Raw genomic sequence first — 18,315 nt, 5'->3', positions numbered from 1 at the left:
AGCCCAGAGCTGCAGGATCTGGTGTGTAGCTGTAATGGCCAGTATCAAGTCTTCAACAACAAGCTGGAAGATAAGAAACCTCAGGTTGCTGAGCTGCTGGAGAAGATCAGAACCATTGTTGACAGGAATGGAGGAAGTCGCTACACCAATGAGATGTTCCAAGAGGCTGAGAGGAAAACCAGACGAGAAACAACAAATACTGAAGGAGAAAGAGGAAGAAATACGTAAATAGAAAGAAGAACTTGAACATTATCTTCATTGGTTTTACAGAGTGAAATATTTCATAATTTTTAGTTTTTTCCTCAAAATGACAACAAGCCAATGATGAAAAATTACATTTAGCATTAGAAATTCAGAAGAAATAGTAAATATTTGTTGGAAAATGTAGTGCAGTTACAACTAAAGGTTCTGTGGGAGATTTTATAGAAGAAGGGCAGCAATAATCTGAATAATGAAGACTCTCGTAGAGTTGATAAGTAGCTGAATAGAGTTTTAATACTCCGCTGTATTTACCTCCAAAGTAGGCTCCATCACTGAGCACTAACTCCTTACTGCCACGCGGGATAATCGTGACGGTGCCATGCTGGATGAAATACATTTTCCGACCCAGCGTTCCCTCTCGTATTACATAGTCTCCTGGCTGGAAAACTTCAAAGCGCAGCTTGGTCAGGATCACGGTGACAAAGTGAGGGTCGGTGTTGGCGACAAGTCCACGGCAGTTATAGCTGACAATCTCCTGCATGACGGAGTCAAAATGGACAGAGGTAAACTAAGTGGAAAAGTGCTGGGTATATTGAAGACTGTTGATAAATGTATGAATGTTAACTCAGTTAAAGTGTCAAACTCCAGTCTTCAAAGGTCGTTGTTTTGCAGCTCTTAGATTTGATTCTGGCTCAACACACCTGAATGAAAAGCTTTATGAATAAATACAAAATAATTACATTTAATATACATTACTAATATACATACATTGATCTTTATTTTAGAAATTATGGTTTTCGTCAATATTTTAGTGTTTTTTTTTGTTTTAGTTGTATTTTTCTCTTTTCTGCTGCAGCTGTCTACTATTATTACTATGAAAAGATTTTACGTTTCTCAAAAAGAACTGGCCCTGTATGAGAACTCTTTACATGTAATGATCGAAGGATCCACAAGGTGGCGGTAAAGCAATAACATGAAACCCGACAATCATAAAACCCCAAAGAAGACAAAGCGAACTGCACGTGGTCTGTTGTGTTGAATGTTTGAGTGTTTCTCTGAAGACTATCTTCAGTCCAGTTTTAACGAGTTTATCAAAAAGCTCCTGTTAACTGCTGCTGAAGCAACTTTCAGAGTTTAAATAAATCATCGTCAAGTCAGAGGAAGAGATGGATGATCAGCGCAGACTGCTGGATTTCTCCCGGTGTTATGCCCAGAAACGCATGCCTGCCCAAAATTGCATCCCCTCTCGCGGGAGCGCGCATCGCTCTGTTCTCTCGCATATTGACGAGAAAACGGACTGAAATATGACCGAAGAGGAAATTTTAAAGATATTTGTAACATTATCACGTTTTTTAACCATGTAATCCCTAAAATGGTGGGTTTTATTTCGCAAATTACTTGAAATAAATACGGTTTTTACACCTTTATTGACACATATGAGTCGAACTTTTTTTCAGCCCGTGTCTGTTGAAAACGTTCTCCGCAAATGGTTTGAAATTCTCTGCTTTTTTCTTTTGATACCATAACAGCTTAAAAGCATTACAAAACAGAGGTCCATTATGTAGAACATTTTACATCATGCATAACTTTCTAGTCTGTTAATGTAGGAGGGAATGCATTTTAATTAATGAGCCTGAAAATATTTGCATCCATCCTGTTGATATAAAAATTATAGCATTAGCTCAGAGAACAAGTGTCATTACGTAGAAATGGTGAAATCCTACTCTAATCATGTAGAAAAAGTTATTTCACTCTTAACTCTTTATTTCTCCAAGTTAGAACAAGGATGCATTTTTTGGCAATTTGCTTTTCCAGCCTGCCAAAATATGCATCCCCTCTTTATTTTCCTCAAATATTATTCTAGTGATTTAAAACTTATGCCAGCTGTTCATGGAACTACTCTAATCATGTAGAAAAAGTTATTTCACTCTTAACTCTTTATTTCTTCAGGTTAACACAGGGATGCATTTTTTGGCAATTTGCTTTTCCAGCCTGCCAAAATATGCATCCCCTCTTTATTTTCCTCAAATATTATTCTAGTGATTTAAAACTTATACCAGCTGTTCATGGAACTACTCTAATCATGTAGAAAAAGTTATTTCACTCTTAACTCTTTATTTCTCCAGGTTAACACAGGGATGCATTTTTTGGCAATTTGCTTTTCCAGCCTGCCAAAATATGCATCCCCCCTCTATTCTCCCCAAATATTATCATATTGATATAAAACTCATAGCAGTAGTTTACAGAACTACTCTAATCATGTAGAAAAAGTTATTTCACTCTTAACTCTTTATTTCTCCAAGTTAGCACAGGGATGCATTTTTGGGTAATATGCATTTCCAGCCTGCCAAAATATGCATCCCCCCTCTATTCTCCTCAAATATTATTCTAGTGATTTAAAACTTATACTAGTAGTTCATGGAACTACTCTGATTATGTGGAAAAAGTTATTTCTTTATTATCACTATTTCAAAGATACTGAAGGAAGTAAATTTGATATGCAACCTTGCTAAATGCATAGCATGTACCAATAGTTCTTAGAACTACTCTGATTATGTAGAAAAAGTTATTTCACTCTTAACTCTTTAATTCTTCAATTTAACACAGGGATGCATTTTTTGGCAATATGGATTTCCAGCCTGCCAAAATATGCATCCCCTCTCTATTTTCCCCAAATATTATCCTATTGATATAAACCTCATACTAGTAGTTTACAGAACTACTCTGATTATGTAGAAAAAGTTATTTCACTCTTAACTCTTTCATTTTTCAATTTAGCACAGGGATGCATTTTTGGGCAATATGGATTTCCAGCCTGCCAAAATATGCATCCCCTCTATTCTCCTCAAATATTATTCTAGTGATTTAAAACTTATACTAGTAGTTCATGGAACTACTCTGATTATGTAGAAAAAGTTATTTTACCCTTAACATTTTATTTCTCAAAGTTAGAACAGGGATTAATTTTTTGGTAATACGGATTTCCAGCCTGCCACGATATGCATCCCTTCTATTCTCCTCAAATATTATCCTATTGATATAAAACCCATACAGGAAGTTTATAGAACTACTCTGGTTATGTAGAAAAAGTTATTTCACTCTTAACTCTTTATTTCTTAAAGTTAGCACAGGGATGCATTTTTCTCAACATACATGCCTTATTTATTGTCCCCCATACATGAAACTTATGTATTACATATAATTTTCATGTAGGATGGTCAGTTATGATATTTTTTTATATCAGTACAAAAGTCATGTTGAACATTTTTATTTATTGTTGTCATAATAAATCACACTTTATAATGTTGACAAAATTGTCTGTATTGTGATTGTAAATGGTTCCCCTTATTACAGTTTTTCATTTTATTTTTATTTATTGAGAGCATCATTTAAATATGAATGTATTTGAATTGACTGTTCAACACATTGTGTTGTATGCACTTAAAATTCATACTTGTCTATATTACCAGTGTACTTCTCATTCGTAATGCATGTATTTCAATCAATCACTCAAATTTTATTTGTATAGCACATTTCAGCAGCAAGGCTTTTCCAAAAGTTACTGTTATGAATACCATTTCATTGAAGTTAATAATTTTTTTTTTTCATTTTTATGTTAAACCAAAATAAAAAAATTTGTATATGCTTTACATTTAGCAAGGTTGCATGTCAGATAATTTTCCTTCACTATCTTAGCAACAGTGATAATAAACATGACTTTTGTACCGATATAAAAAATATCATAACTGAACATCCTACAAGAAAATCATATGTAATACATAAGTTTCATATATGGGGGACAATAAATAAGGCATGTATGTTGCCAAAAAATGCATCCCTGTGCTAACTTTAAGAAAAAAAAAGTTAAGTGTGAAATATATTTTTCTACATAATCAGAGTAGTTCTGTAAACTACTGGTATGAGTTTTATATCAATAGGATAATATTTGGGGAAAATAGAGAGGGGATGCATATTTTGGCAGGCTGGAAATCCATATTGCCCAAAAATGCATCCCTGTGCTAAATTGAAAAATGAAAGAGTTAAGAGTGAAATAACTTTTTCTACATAATCAGAGTAGTTCCATGAACTACTGGTATAAGTTTTAAATCAATAGGATAATATTTGAGGAAAATAAAGAGGGGATGCATATTTTGGCAGGCTGGAAATCCATATTGCCCAAAAATGCATCCCTGTTCTAACTTGGAGAATTAAAAAGTTAAGAGTCAAATAACTTTTTCTACATAACCAGAATAGTTCCATGAACTACTGGTATAAGTTTTATATTAGTAGGATAATATTTGAGGAGAATAGAGGGGATGCATATTTTGGCAGGCTGAAAATCCATATTGCCCAAAAATGCATCCCTGTGCTAAATTGAAAAATGAAAGAGTTAAGAGTGAAATAACTTTTTCTACATAATCAGAGTAGTTCTGTAAACTACTGGTATGAGTTTTATATCAATAGGATAATATTTGGGGAAAATAGAGAGGGGATGCATATTTTGGCAGGCTGGAAATCCATATTGCCCAAAAATGCATCCCTGTGCTAAATTGAAAAATGAAAGAGTTAAGAGTGAAATAACTTTTTCTACATAATCAGAGTAGTTCCATGAACTACTGGTATAAGTTTTAAATCAATAGGATAATATTTGAGGAAAATAAAGAGGGGATGCATATTTTGGCAGGCTGGAAATCCATATTGCCAAAAAATGCATCCCTGTTCTAACTTGGAGAATTAAAAAGTTAAGAGTCAAATAACTTTTTCTACATAACCAGAATAGTTCCATGAACTACTGGTATAAGTTTTATATCGATAGGATAATATTTGGGGAGGATAGAGAGGGGATGCATATTTTGGCAGGTTGGAAAAGCAAATTGCCAAAAAAAAATGCATCCCTGTGCTAACTAGGAGAAATAAAGAGCTGAAAGGATTTCACCTTTTCTACGTAATGACACTTGTTCTCTGAGCTAATGCTATAAGTTTTATATCAACAGGATGGATGCAAATATTTTCAGGCTGATGAATTAAAATGCATTTCCTCCTACATTAACAGACTAGAAAGTTAAGCATGATGTAAAATGTTCTACATATTGGACCTCTGTTTTGTAATGCTTTTAAGCTGTTATGGTATCTAAAAACAAAGCAGAGAATTTCAAACCATTTGCGGAGAACGTTTTCAACAGAGACGTACTGAAAAAAAGTTCGACTCATATGTGTCAATAAAGGTGTAAAAACCGTATTTATTTCAAGTAATTTGCGAAATAAAATCAACCATTTTAGGAATTACATGGTTAAGAAACGTGATAATGTTACAAATATCTTTAAAATTTCCTCTTCGGTCATATTTCAGTCCGGTTTCTCGTCAATAAGCGAGACGTTAGAGCGATGCGCGCTCCCGCGAGAGGGGATGCAATTTTGGGCAGGCATGCGTTTCTGGGCATAACACCGGACCCCCCGGATAATCTTACACCGATTAGGTAGGAAACACCAGCGTTTGGACGAAGGTTAATGTCTGCAGCTTTCTGTATGAGGATCATTTTAGTAAATGTTCTTTTCCCGTGTAAATATTTTGTTAACATGTTAGAACGCAGACATGAATATTACGCTGTGACAATGGCTTATTTATGTAGAGAGAAAATTACCTTTTTTATGCCTCTCCTTTTACTACTGAGACTTACTTCAGAAAACTGGAGAAATGTGAACAATGAAGTGCAAGGTTAGTAAAGCAAGCAACATAAAATATTAATAGAGCTGTTAGTAGCTGTAAAATTTTATAATGTGTAATAAATAAATCGTAGTGGCGATTGTTTGTCAAACCAGATATTCTATAAAAGTCCAATCAAGAAGCCACCGCTACACTGAGGTGATGCTTCATATGTAGATAAAAGTTTAATGTCCAAAAACCTTGAAGATTGTTTTTATACATTATTTTTCCAGTTTGACAAACAAATAACAAAGGTCAAACTTTGTGATTTGTTTAACAAATTTGGTCAAACTTTTCATTAGTGGTGTGTCGATTAATCCATGATAAATTTTATGAAGCAAATAAAACGGAGAACTCACCTAAACGCGGTGCATCGACTCATGAGTCCAGTGATTGGATGGAGTTACTCAGGGCTTCATGAAGCTTCATCTCATCATCACTACTTTTTATTGTTTCCTCTGCTGCTCTGGTCAAAACCTACAGGCCCAACCCAGTGCATGCTGGTCCGATACCAGTCCCTATAGTGACGGAAAATGGACCCACAGTTCTTCCTGTTTAACTTAGAAAAGTAAATAACAAAGGAACAAAAACTAAACAACTATTAGCCTACAAATAAACTCATGTTTGTAAATAAACCCCAAAGATATAAAGTGGACTAAAATAACATTTTAATATAATACAGACTAATACAAATAAATAACATCTTGACAAAATGCAATTTACTGTTAAATATCAACAATAATCCCTACCTCAATTAATTTTGCGATAAAATATATATTTTAAATCCATTCATTTGAGAATTCTCCAAATGTCAGCTGGATGTGACGACTGATCTGTCTCTCTGTCTACGCTTTTGAATTTTCAAGTATTTTTTTTTTTTGTTGATTTCTGTTTTAAACGATGAAAGATTTCTCCTACTTACTTCAATAAAGTTAACAATAACTCTTCTTCTCTGTTTTCTTCTCCAGGTTCCCTGCAGTTTAACCAAGAGAGAAGATCCACTCTGGACCAGGAGGAGTTAGAACCTCTGCAATTAAAACAAGACCAGGAAGAGACAGAAGTTTCCTGCAGTCAGTGTGAAGAACAGATTGAATTAAAACAGGAGACTGATACCTGCATGTTGGTTCCTGTTGGTGAGCAAACACACCAAACTGAATCAGAACCAAACAGGAACCAAGTCATCTTAAAGGAAGCTGCTGAAGCTGAGAAGCAAAATCAGAAAAGAAGAAAACCTTTCTCATGTGTCATCTGTAAAAAGCGTTTCGCTTTAAAATCTGTTTTTGATGCTCACATGAGAACTCATACGGTTCAAAACCTGTTTTCATGTGTGAAGTGTGGAAAAAGTTTTACTCGAAAACAGCATTTAACTCAGCACATGATGATTCACACTGGTGAAAAGCCGTTTTCATGTGGGAGCTGTGGAAAAAGTTTTAGGGGAAAACGGGATTTAACTCGGCACATGAGGATTCACACTGGAGAAAAGCCGTTTTCATGTGGGAGCTGTGGAAAAAGTTTTAATCAAAAACAGCTTTTAACTCTGCACATGATGATTCACACTGGTGAAAAGCCGTTTTCATGTGGGAGCTGTGGAAAAAGTTTTAATCAAAAACAGCATTTAACTCAGCACATGATGATTCACACTGGTGAAAAGCCGTTTTCATGTGGGAGTTGTGGAAAAAGTTTTAGGGGAAAACGGAATTTAAATTGGCACATGATGATTCACACTGGTAAAAAGCCATTTTCATGTGGGAGCTGTGGAAAAAGTTTTAGTGAAAGAAAGAATTTAACTCGCCACATGATGATTCACACTGGTGAAAAGCCGTTTTCATGTGGGAGTTGTGGAAAAACTTTTAGTCAAAAACAGCATTTAACTCAGCACATGATGATTCACACTGGTGAAAAGCCGTTTTCATGTAGGAGTTGTGGAAAAAGTTTTAGGGGAAAACGGAATTTAAATTGCCACATGATGATTCACACTGGTGAAAAGCCGTTTTCATGTGGGACCTGTGCAAAAAGTTTTCGTCACAAAGTTAGTTTAACTCACCACATGAGGCGTCACTCAGGTGAAAAACCATAGAAATATTTTTCATACATGTCCTATGTTGAGGTTCATTATTCAATGGATTTGGTTTGACACTAGAATGAAAGACTGGAGGGGTTTCATGTCTATAAAGCTAAAAGTTGCTGTATTTGTTAAATGTAATAATTTAGATCTTCACATTTGGATTCTTGGAGATGTGCAACCATGACACATTTTCCGTTTTCTGTATCTGTATATTCTGCATCAAAAACAATACTGATGAACTGCATGTTATTAACATCCTGTTTATGTACAACGTGAAGAGCAGAGGGCTCAGCACACAGCCCTGAGGAGAGCCAGGACTGATGCTGAGAGCTGAAGTGGCTTTGGAGCCCACTGACTATTTCATGCACTAACAGAGTTTAACCGGACATGGACTCCCTTCCAGAACATTCTCACAAGATTGGACATGAGGGACTAATTTGTATTATTCTATGCTGTATAGTGAAAGAGTGTGTGGGTGTTGTTGACCTTAATACACTTATAATAAAAATTCATTGTGGTCTTATTCACTAATTGTGCATTTTTATTAATGATTGTGCACTCTGATATATCTACGTACAAAAATACCTCAAAGGTTTCTCTTCAAAACAAGATGACATTGTAACTGATGCTGTTATTTGTTTCAGATTATATTAACCAGTTTAACTCTACCCAAGTAAAAGTTTTGTGACTAAATAAATAAATATGTTTATGGAAAATGTAAGAAAGCATGGTTGATTATTATTGTCGTCAATAATTTAGTGTGTTTTTTGGTTTAGTTGTATTTTTCTCTTTTCTGCTGCAGCTGTCTTCTATTATGACTAGAGATGTGCCGATCAGGTTTTTTCCTGCCGATTCCGATCACCGATACCGATCACATAATTATAATTTTTTTTTAATCATAAACACTACCAGTTACATTATGTGGAAAGAGGAACCATGAATTCACCTCAATTTAGATAAAAACTTGTTTTTAACAACTTTTTCCAAGAAAAAAAACAAAACAGGCATTGTGCAAATTGCACCATCGGTAATACTATCTTTAACAGACTGAAAACACATGAAGGCTCTGAAGAGGCTAAATAAAACCTCTCAACATTGCCAAAAAATTCAAGTATAAAACTTAACATTCTGCAGTCCCAGGTGAAAAAAGTATACTTTAGTATATTTCAAACATACTTAAATTTGTGAAAGTACACTTTAAGTATACTAAATATTAAGTGTACTACCTATAAGTATATCTGAAGTATACTAAAAGTATACTTGTACCAATTTAGAAATTAGAACTTTAAACAAACTTAAACATAATTGTACCAAAATACACTTTTAATATATAAAATAAGTGAACAAAATATATATTTGGCCGAGTGTAAATGTACACTTTCTCAAGTATATTTAAAATATATTTTGTTTATATTTAAAAATATATGCTCAAAATATAATTTCTAAAAATTCACTTAACACTACTTTAGATGATTAATTTCAGTATGTTTTAAATTACATCTCAGCGTACATTTTAGGCTAATAAAGTATGCCTTAATTTTCTTTATTTAACCAGGTGAACCCCGTTGAGATCCATATCTCATTTTCAAGAGGGACCTGGGCAGAAGTCTGCAACACGCAGCAACCTGGTTACAAAATAAAACTAATTAATACATATGCAGAAGTATGTCTTTTAGGCACCTTTAAAGTGTGTTTAATGTAATATGTAGGCATACTTTTTAAGTACCTAAAAAGTATTAATTTTGAAGTGCCTTAATAATATTTTACTATTTACTAAAATTGCATACAATAAAAATATGATAATCATGATGTAATTTCTAAGAAAGTACCCAATCCATTTTCAGATGTTTGATGTAAAACCTTATAATCAACGGCATTAGCTCCAGTTCACACTCCAGACCAGATGGTGGCGGTATTACACACGTTCATTTATTTAAAAAACTCCACAAAGAGAAGAAAAAACTTGAACGCAGGGAAGATAACAGACGCTGTTCAAATTCGCCATTTTTACTCGCATAATATTGCCTTCAAAGCAGAGAGGGCCTTGACAATAGTTACTAATTTTGTTAAATTCAAGCTGGTGACGTTCTAGTTAGACGACAACACAACGGGACAACAACCGATGGAAATGAAATGTGTGTCACAAAAGGAGCCCCGAGGGACGAAGGCTGCTAACGTGTTGCTAGCTGGTGGTAAGTTTGCTTATTAATTATCTTCATTTAGTTATAAACAGTGCAGTAAAGATATATAACTTACTTTGGTTTCATAAATAATTATTTTATACAAACTGGTGTGTTACCAACACTAAGTGCTTCATAAACATGATTTGATTTAAAAATAACTGGACAGAATTTTTCCCCTGGTTAATCTAACATTTATCTTTCATACATTTTATTCATTGTTGGCTTTCAGGGCCCTGTGATGGACTGGTGACCTGTCCAGGGTGAGCCCTGCCTCTCATCTGATGACTGCTGGAGATGGGCACCACCAGCCCCCCTCACCACCCTGCAAGGATCAGTGTGTTCAGATCATGGATGGAAAGGTTTTAAGGTAGTTTGTCTCCTTTAGTTCACACTTAAAACAGCTTCGTAGTTATTGTCATCATCAACTGATTTTATGACATTGCTGACTATTTTTTTCTACTTCTAACATAAACAGGCAAAGACACCCAGAAATGTTTTTCCACACAAGGCTTCGGGTCCCAATCATCATCACTTCTGATGATGTCACATACACAGCGAGTCCACAACGACTTAAAACTGTTATACTGTTATCACTACGTGTTAGATATTCTGTATGTTAACGTAGGTAAACAGCAAGCCAAACTCAATTTCATGAGCCGGGAAGCTGAGCGTCTTGCTCCTTTAATACGTTTTCTTGACACAACTTGAGCAGTAGTGTAGAAAGCTCAATGAAAAGTTGAGTGAAACTACAAGAAACAGAAAAACAAACATACATCAGCTCTGAATACAAAGAATAAACCTCTTGAGTCTGAACAAAATTAACCTGAGCTTCAGTTAAAAAGCAGTTATGTAGCAACTGTTGCTATGTAAATAAAAACTCAGAATATGGCTTTTCTAGAACAAAAAACATTTAAAAAACAATCTCAAAATAAACCAACAAAACAGACAACACCAAAACAGAAGATTGACTCACAGCCATTGCTTTCGGAGGTGCAAGCAAAGATTGACAACAGAGGAGGTGCAGTTCACACATTAACAGGCAGGCTCTCTCTCTACCAACAGGTATTCCAAACTGCAACAGCCTCTGATACCCACAATGCACTGCTCTCCAAAATTCTCCTCCAAAATAAAACACAGAGAAACCAATAGAACTCTTTTTAAAACTAATCAAAACATCCCCAACATCCAGCCTGGGCAGAACACTCCCCGCCTGGCATTACTAATGCCACTACTTTTTATCAGTCACATCAGTCTCTAAAAGCATAACAACATCTGAGATCGGACGCAAATAAGTCTTAGAGACGCCCTGAGATGATGTCCTCACTTCCACCTTTCTGACTTTTCCGTCACTGCTTGGAAAGGTGGTTGTGATGATGGCCATTGTCCATTCGTTCCTTTGTGCTTGATTTTGCTTCAACAACACAATGTCACCTGGCTGTAGGTCGCGGCGCAATCTATGCCACTTGCGTCTTGATTGGAGGGTGTTGAGATATTCATTCCTCCAGCGACTCCAAAATTCATTGGCAAGTGCCTGCACTTGCTTCCACTGGCTTTTGAGCATGTCTTTTCCACAAAAATCTCCTGGTGGAGAAGGAACGTGCTGCTTCTGGGTCAGTATCATTGCAGGACATAGTAGGAATGGTGAGGAAGGATCCATTGAGATAGGAACCAAGGGTCTTGCATTGACTATAGATGACACTTCGGCCATTAGGGTACAAAGCACTTCGTGTGTCAGACGGGTGTGTTTGTTCAGCAGGAGCATAGAATCCAGTATTCTGCGAGTTACCCCAATCATCCTTTCCCAGACGCCACCCATGTGGGAGGCATGTGGAGGATTGAACTCCCATGTGCAACCATTAGCGTGAAGATAATTGACAATGTTGGGAGGGTTTTCACTCGATTGTGTCATACCAAGCTCCACACTTGCTGCAATGAAGTTGGTGCCTCTATCTGATCGCATTTGTTTTGCAGGACCTCGTATTGCAAAGAATCTGCGTATTGCATTTATGCAGCTGCAAGTGTCCATAGATTCAATGACTTCAATATGTACACCTCTTGTGGTCATACATGTAAAAAGTATTGCCCACCTCTTACTTTGTGCTGCTCCACCTCGTGTGCGTCGAGTGACCACTGACCAGGGACCAAATACATCCAACCCAACATATGAAAATGGAGGGCCAGTGTTGAATCTCTCAGGTGGAAGATCTGCCATCTTTTGAGTCTCTAGTTTTCCCCTGAGTTTCTTGCACGTTATGCAATGGTGGATAACAGACGAAACCATTCTTTTGCATCCTACAATCCACAGACCGGCCTGCCTAACCGCATTTTCTGTGAACTGCTTTCCTTGATGCACAACCATGGCATGATAGTGCAGGACAAGCAACTTCGACACATAATGTTTGCTTGGGAGAATGATTGGATTCTTGAATGCTTTATCTAATGAAGCATGTTTGAGGCGACCCCCAACTTTTATGAGGCCTTCATCCATATAGTGGTCGAGAGTTACGATGGAGCTTGAGCTGTGGACAGTTTGATTGTCTTGGAGAGAAATGTATTCGTCAGGAAAAGCATCCTTCTGAACAGACTGGAGAATGAGATTACTGGCAGCATTCAGCTCCTTTGGAGAGTGCGGCTGTCTACATTCATGCCAGCCTCTGCATGAAGGGTTTAATGTGTTGCTTGATGAGTGAGAACGAGCTTGGTGGATTAAGAAGGCAATGGCACGTACCAGTGATTTCCATTTTGAGAAACGTTGGAAGCGTTCTGGTGTGAGTCCATTCTCTTGAACCTGCGTGGTGAAGGTAGTAACTCGGCGGATTTCAGCATCCACTTCAGGTTCGATCAACTCGAACGACTCTTGTGTTTCTGGTTCAGGTAGTTTGTAAAGGAAGTCTGGTCCTTTAAACCACATTGTATCCATGAGCTGGCGTGCAGGTATTGACCTTGTAGCTAGATCAGCTGGGTTTTGCTCTGATGTGACATAATGCCACTGCTCAGGGGATGTAGACTGGCGTATTCTGTGAACTCGATTATGTACGTAGACATAAAAGCGCTTTGTATCGTTGCACACATACCCAAGAACCACCTTGCTGTCACAGTAGAATTTAACAGCGTTTGGTTTGTGGTCAAGTTCTTCCAGAATGAGCTCTGCTATCTCCACTCCTAGAACTGCTCCACAGAGTTCCAGGCGAGGTATAGTAGGTTCTGGTTGTGGTGAAAGTTTTGCTTTTCCAAGCACAAATCCAACCTCACACTGTCCTTCTGCATTGACTGTTTTCAAGTATGCTACTGCTGCAATAGCCCAACTTGAAGCGTCACAAAAAACACACAATTCAGTGTAAGTGGACTTGGAAAAGGAGGCTGGAACATAGCAGCGTGGCACTCTGAGGCTGCTCAGATCTTGGAGGGATAATTTCCAACTTTCCCATGTGTCCATTTTATCTGCAGGGAGAGGAGCGTCCCAGTTTTCAACTCCATTTGACAGTTCACGTAGCAAAAGTCTGCCTTTTATTGTGACTGGAGATGCAAGTCCCAAGGGGTCAAAGATACTGTTAATTACTGAGAGAACCCCGCGGCGGGTGTAGGGTTTGTCATTAACAGCTACCTTGAATGTGAATGAGTCAGTGTTTATGTTCCAGCACATTCCTAGACTTCTCTGATCTGGTAAAAGGTCATCACCGAGACTCAAGTCTTTGATGCCAGAGGCCAGATCTTCTGGCTTGAAGGCTTGCATCACAGAGACACTGTTTGAGGCAATTTTGTGAAGCTTCAGGTTGGACTCAGCCAAGGATTCACATGTTCGCTTGAGCAGATCGATGGCTGCTGATTCAGTGGGAAGCGAAATCAGTCCATCATCCACGTAGAAGTGTCTCTCGACAAAGTGTCTCGTATCTGTTCCAAACTTTGTCTCGCCTTTCTGAATGGCTCTTCGTAGGCAATAGATGGCTACTGCCGGTGACGGGCTGTTACCAAAAACATGCACCCGCATACGGTACTCCTGGACCTCCTTTGCCAAGTCATTGTCCTTATGCCACAAAAATCTCAAATAATCTCTGTGGTCTGGTGAGACTAGAAATCCGTAAAACATCTGTTGGATGTCAGCAGTGACTGCAATGAGCTCTTTCCTAAACCGAATCAGCACACCAAGGAGGGTATTATTGAGATCTGGGCCCGTTAGCAGTACAGAGTTGAGTGACACACCACACTGCTCTGCACTAGAGTCGAAAACTACCCGTATCTGACCGGGCTTCTGGGGATGGTAGACCCCGAAAATGGGCAGGTACCAGCAATCAGTGTTGTCGACAGTGGGTGGAGCGATCTCTGCATGATGGTTCTTGAACAGCTTGTCCATAAACTCTGAGAACTGTTCTTTCATTTGGGGTTTGTTGTTTAGGTTGCGTCTCAGTGAGCTGAGTCTAGACAATGCTTGATCTCTGTTATTTGGAAGTGGCAAGCGAGGGGACTTGAACGGTAAAGGAGCAACCCAGTTGTTGTTTTCATCCTGATGAACTTCCTTTTCCATTATCTTTAGAAACGTCTCATCCTCAAAGGACAGGGCACGCTGGTTGTCATTCTCTGTGCGCTCAAAAACCTTTTCTCCAAGCTTTTCTTCTGCTGCATGAAGTTTTGAGCTGTGTTTAATGGAGTTATTCTTGTGCTCCCCGCCGTAGCATGGTTTTTCTTTAAGGCTGATGCTGTTAGGACAAGGAGTGAAGAGAGATGGACGTCCATTGGAGAGAATGTGCGTTTTGTAGACGTTGACAGTTGGCTTATGAGCGTTGAGGCATACTTCCCCAACAATTACCCAACCCAAATCCAGGCACTGGGCAAAGGGAGCGCAGGGGGGTCCATTTACTTGTTTTCGCACTTTGTGGACTTGTATGATGTCTCTGCCGAGTAAAACTGCTATCTCAGCATCTGGATCATACTTTGGTATGAGAGGAGCGAGGTGTTTCAAATGAGCATGGGCCAGAGCAACTTCAGGCGTAGGTATTTCATCTCTATTAAACACTATCTCATCGCATTCAATGAGAGGAGGGAGGTCTAGACATGGACCTCCACCTACTGGCTCTATTTGGAACCCGACTGCTTTCCTGCCACACATTTCAGTTAGACCAGCACATGTTCTCAAGTGGTATGTCAGATGACTTCCCTGGATGCCAAATAGCTCAAAGAATTCGGGACGAGCCAGTGAGCAATTGCTCTGATCGTCAAGGATCACATACATCTTGACGGAGCGTTCTGGTTGACCTTTAGGGAAAACTCGAACTAGGCATACCTTAGAGCAAGAACGTGGGGGACAGCCTTTACCGCAGATCTCAGTGCACCATGACGTTACCTCAGGTGGCGTGTTGTCTTGGAGCTGAGGCTCTGGTTCAGGTGTGCTTTCCGGCCGGGGTTGTTGAATCACATCAGGGTCCATGGCAGAGCAATGTTTTTCACTTTGGCACTCCTCACAACTGACATTCATATCACAGTCCTTTATTGTGTGTGTAGGAGAACAACAACGAAAACACCGTCTGTGTTCTTTGAGTATGTTTCGTCTTTCTTTTGCTAGTGGATGTGATTTCCTGTGGACTGGGCAGTAACGCATTAGATCCTCCTCTTTCGTACTAGGAAGAGTGGTTGTACTGACCTCTGTTCTGTTTACAGTTAAAGGAGGTTTGTAGCCAGTTTGTTTAAATGATGGTCTCTCACCTCTGTTGAAAGGTTGGTTGCTGCATGTCACAAAACTTGGATCATTTCTCGCTTTTGCCTCCTCTTGGACAAACTTCACAAAATATGAGAAGGGAGGGAATGTTACTTGATATTTTTGTTTGTATTTTGAACCTGCGTGAAGCCATTTATCTTGCAAACTTGGAGGTAGCCTTTCCGCTATGGGCTTAACACCTCGTGGTGTGTCGAGGTAAGCAAGGCCTGGGAGATAAGATTCATTTTTCGCAACCTCCATCTCTAGGAGCAAATCTCCTAGTTCCCTGAGTTTTACATTGTCTCTATTTGTAAGGCGAGGAAAACTGTCTAGTTTTTTAAACAAAGCATTTTCTACTACTTCTGGTGTAGCGTAACATTCTTCTAACCTGTCCCATGCTAAATGAAGGGCAGCTTTGGGGTTAGTGGCATAAACAGCTCTGATTCTCTTGACATGCTCTGAGGACTCTTTACCGAGCCATTTCACTAGGAGATCCAACTCTTGACTATATGTGAGGTCTATGTCTTCAGTTGCATTCGAAAATGATGACTTCCATGCCCTGAAATTTTCAGGGGTGTCATCGAACTTAAAGAGCCCCGTTGTGATTAACTCTCTACGTGCAAGGAACTTAGCAAAGTCAGTCATAGGTGGGTAATTGTGGTGGGGATCATGGTAACTATTGGGCCTGACATAGTCTCTTGGTGTGTCAAAAGGTTCATCTTTTCCATACATTTTCATGAGCACCGGTGAAGAGGGAGTTTGACCAGATCTCCTTGGGTCGAATGATGATGCTTTCAATGCTGGTTCGACCTGAGGCATTTCTTCTTTAGACGAATGTGACCTTAGATGGGCTTGGTGTTGCACATACTCCACGGTTCGTTGTCTGACGACTTGTGGTTGGACTGCACTCTTTACACTGTCTTCTTTGTCTTGTTCAGCAGCTGCGGCAGCTTCTAGAACCTCTGCTCTCGCCGTAGCAGCTGCGGCTTCCTTTTCTATCTCCAGCATCTTAAAATCCAGCTCTAGATTTGCTTGTTGCTTTTTAATTTCCAATTGTTTTTTACTGTAGGAAGCTTTAGCATTTGTGGCTTCAGCAGAGGCTTGTGCAAAGATGGCTGCTTCAAATACACTGGACTTAGAGGACGACTTGTAGGATGAATGCTTAGAGCTAGAGTGTTTGGATCTCAAGCTAGCTTTAGATGATGCTTTAGTTTCTGAGTTAGCCATTTCTTCTGCCTTTTCCTCATGAAAGTTGTCCATCTCTGTGTCATGAGTTTTATCTTCCACCAACTGCTGAGAATGGCTTTTCACTATACTGTTATCACTACGTGTTAGATACTCTGTATGTTAACGTAGGTCAACAGCAAGCCAAACTCAATTTCATGAGCCAGGAAGCTGAGCGTCTTGCTCCTTTAATACGTTTTCTTGACACAACTTGAGCAGTAGTGTAGAAAGCTCAATGAAAAGTTGAGTGAAACTACAAGAAACAGAAAAACAAACATACATCAGCTCTGAATACAAAGAATAAACCTCTTGTGTCTGAACAGAATTAACCTGAGCTTCAGTTAAAAAGCAGTTATGTAGCAACTGTTGCTATGTAAATAAAAACTCAGAATATGGCTTTTCTAGAACAAAAAACATTTAAAAAACAATCTCAAAATAAACCAACAAAACAGACAACACCAAAACAGAAGATTGACTCACAGCCATTGCTTTCAGAGGTGCAAGCAAAGATTGACAACAGAGGAGGTGCAGTTCACACATTAACAGGCAGGCTCTCTCTCTACCAACAGGTATTCCAAACTGCAACAGCCTCTGATACCCACAATGCACTGCTCTCCAAAATTCTCCTCCAAAATAAAACACAGAGAAACCAATAGAACTCTTTTTAAAACTAATCAAAACATCCCCAACATCCAGCCTGGGCAGAACAACTGTATTATTTTTTTATTTGCCATTTTTCTGTTCTCTTTAAATACAAATGCTTTCTTTGTTTAATTTCTCTATTGTTCTTTTTTGTAGGTTCCTGTAAGGTGCAGTGAACTGGAATGTTTTGTCGTTGATCCTCACTTTCATGTTTTATTGTCACACTTAAATTTTCATGTTCATGTGTTCACTTTTGATATGTAAACTTATAATTCATGTAAAGTTCGTAAAATTGGACAATTTTAAAATGTCGGTAATAAAACAAAATATTTGAATTACCTTGGGAATCTTGTGTAATTAATCTTTCCATGTAATTGTAGCCTAAAACAATGTAAGTACTGTAGTGTAGTTATGCATGTCATGTACAAAATGGGTACGTAGGAATAAAGACGAATTATGAGTAATTAAAATTGTAGTTTTTTATCAATAGCAAGAAATTAAAAATAAAAATTAAGTGTAATTTAAATACATTACTAATATATTAATAGTATATTTAAAATATATTTGAAGTATATTAAATATATATTAATATAATTCTGAGACAGAA

General features: G+C 38.1%; 1 protein-coding gene and 1 long non-coding RNA gene across 2 annotated transcripts; both read left to right on the top strand.

The window, feature by feature from the left end:
• Positions 1–5,654: 5,654 nt before the first annotated feature.
• LOC148156460 (uncharacterized) lies at positions 5,655–8,695 on the top strand. The gene is made up of 2 exons (XM_088010373.1): positions 5,655–5,678; positions 6,874–8,695. Exon 2 carries the CDS (start codon positions 7,023–7,025, stop codon positions 7,980–7,982), a length of 960 nt encoding a protein of 319 aa, XP_087866499.1. The 5' UTR covers positions 5,655–5,678; positions 6,874–7,022; the 3' UTR covers positions 7,983–8,695.
• A 1,146-nt stretch (positions 8,696–9,841) lies between these two features.
• LOC148156459 (uncharacterized) lies at positions 9,842–18,046 on the top strand. Its single transcript, XR_015764647.1, has 4 exons — positions 9,842–10,162; positions 10,383–10,520; positions 10,629–10,731; positions 17,865–18,046. It is a non-coding gene; the product is annotated as an uncharacterized LOC148156459 (long non-coding RNA).
• Positions 18,047–18,315: the final 269 nt, after the last annotated feature.

Source organism: Poecilia mexicana, unplaced genomic scaffold (genome assembly GCF_051168715.1).
Source record: "Poecilia mexicana isolate PSO_F unplaced genomic scaffold, ASM5116871v1 scaffold_11, whole genome shotgun sequence".
NCBI lineage: Eukaryota > Metazoa > Chordata > Actinopteri > Cyprinodontiformes > Poeciliidae > Poecilia > Poecilia mexicana.
Note: the sequence above shows the minus strand (reverse complement) of the source record. Positions and strands in the feature narration are given on the sequence as shown.

Excerpts from the sequence above, each read along its gene's own strand:
- LOC148156460 (XM_088010373.1), top strand. The coding sequence starts at position 7,023 with ATGTTGGTTCCTGTTGGTGAGCAAACACACCAAACTGAATCAGAACCA.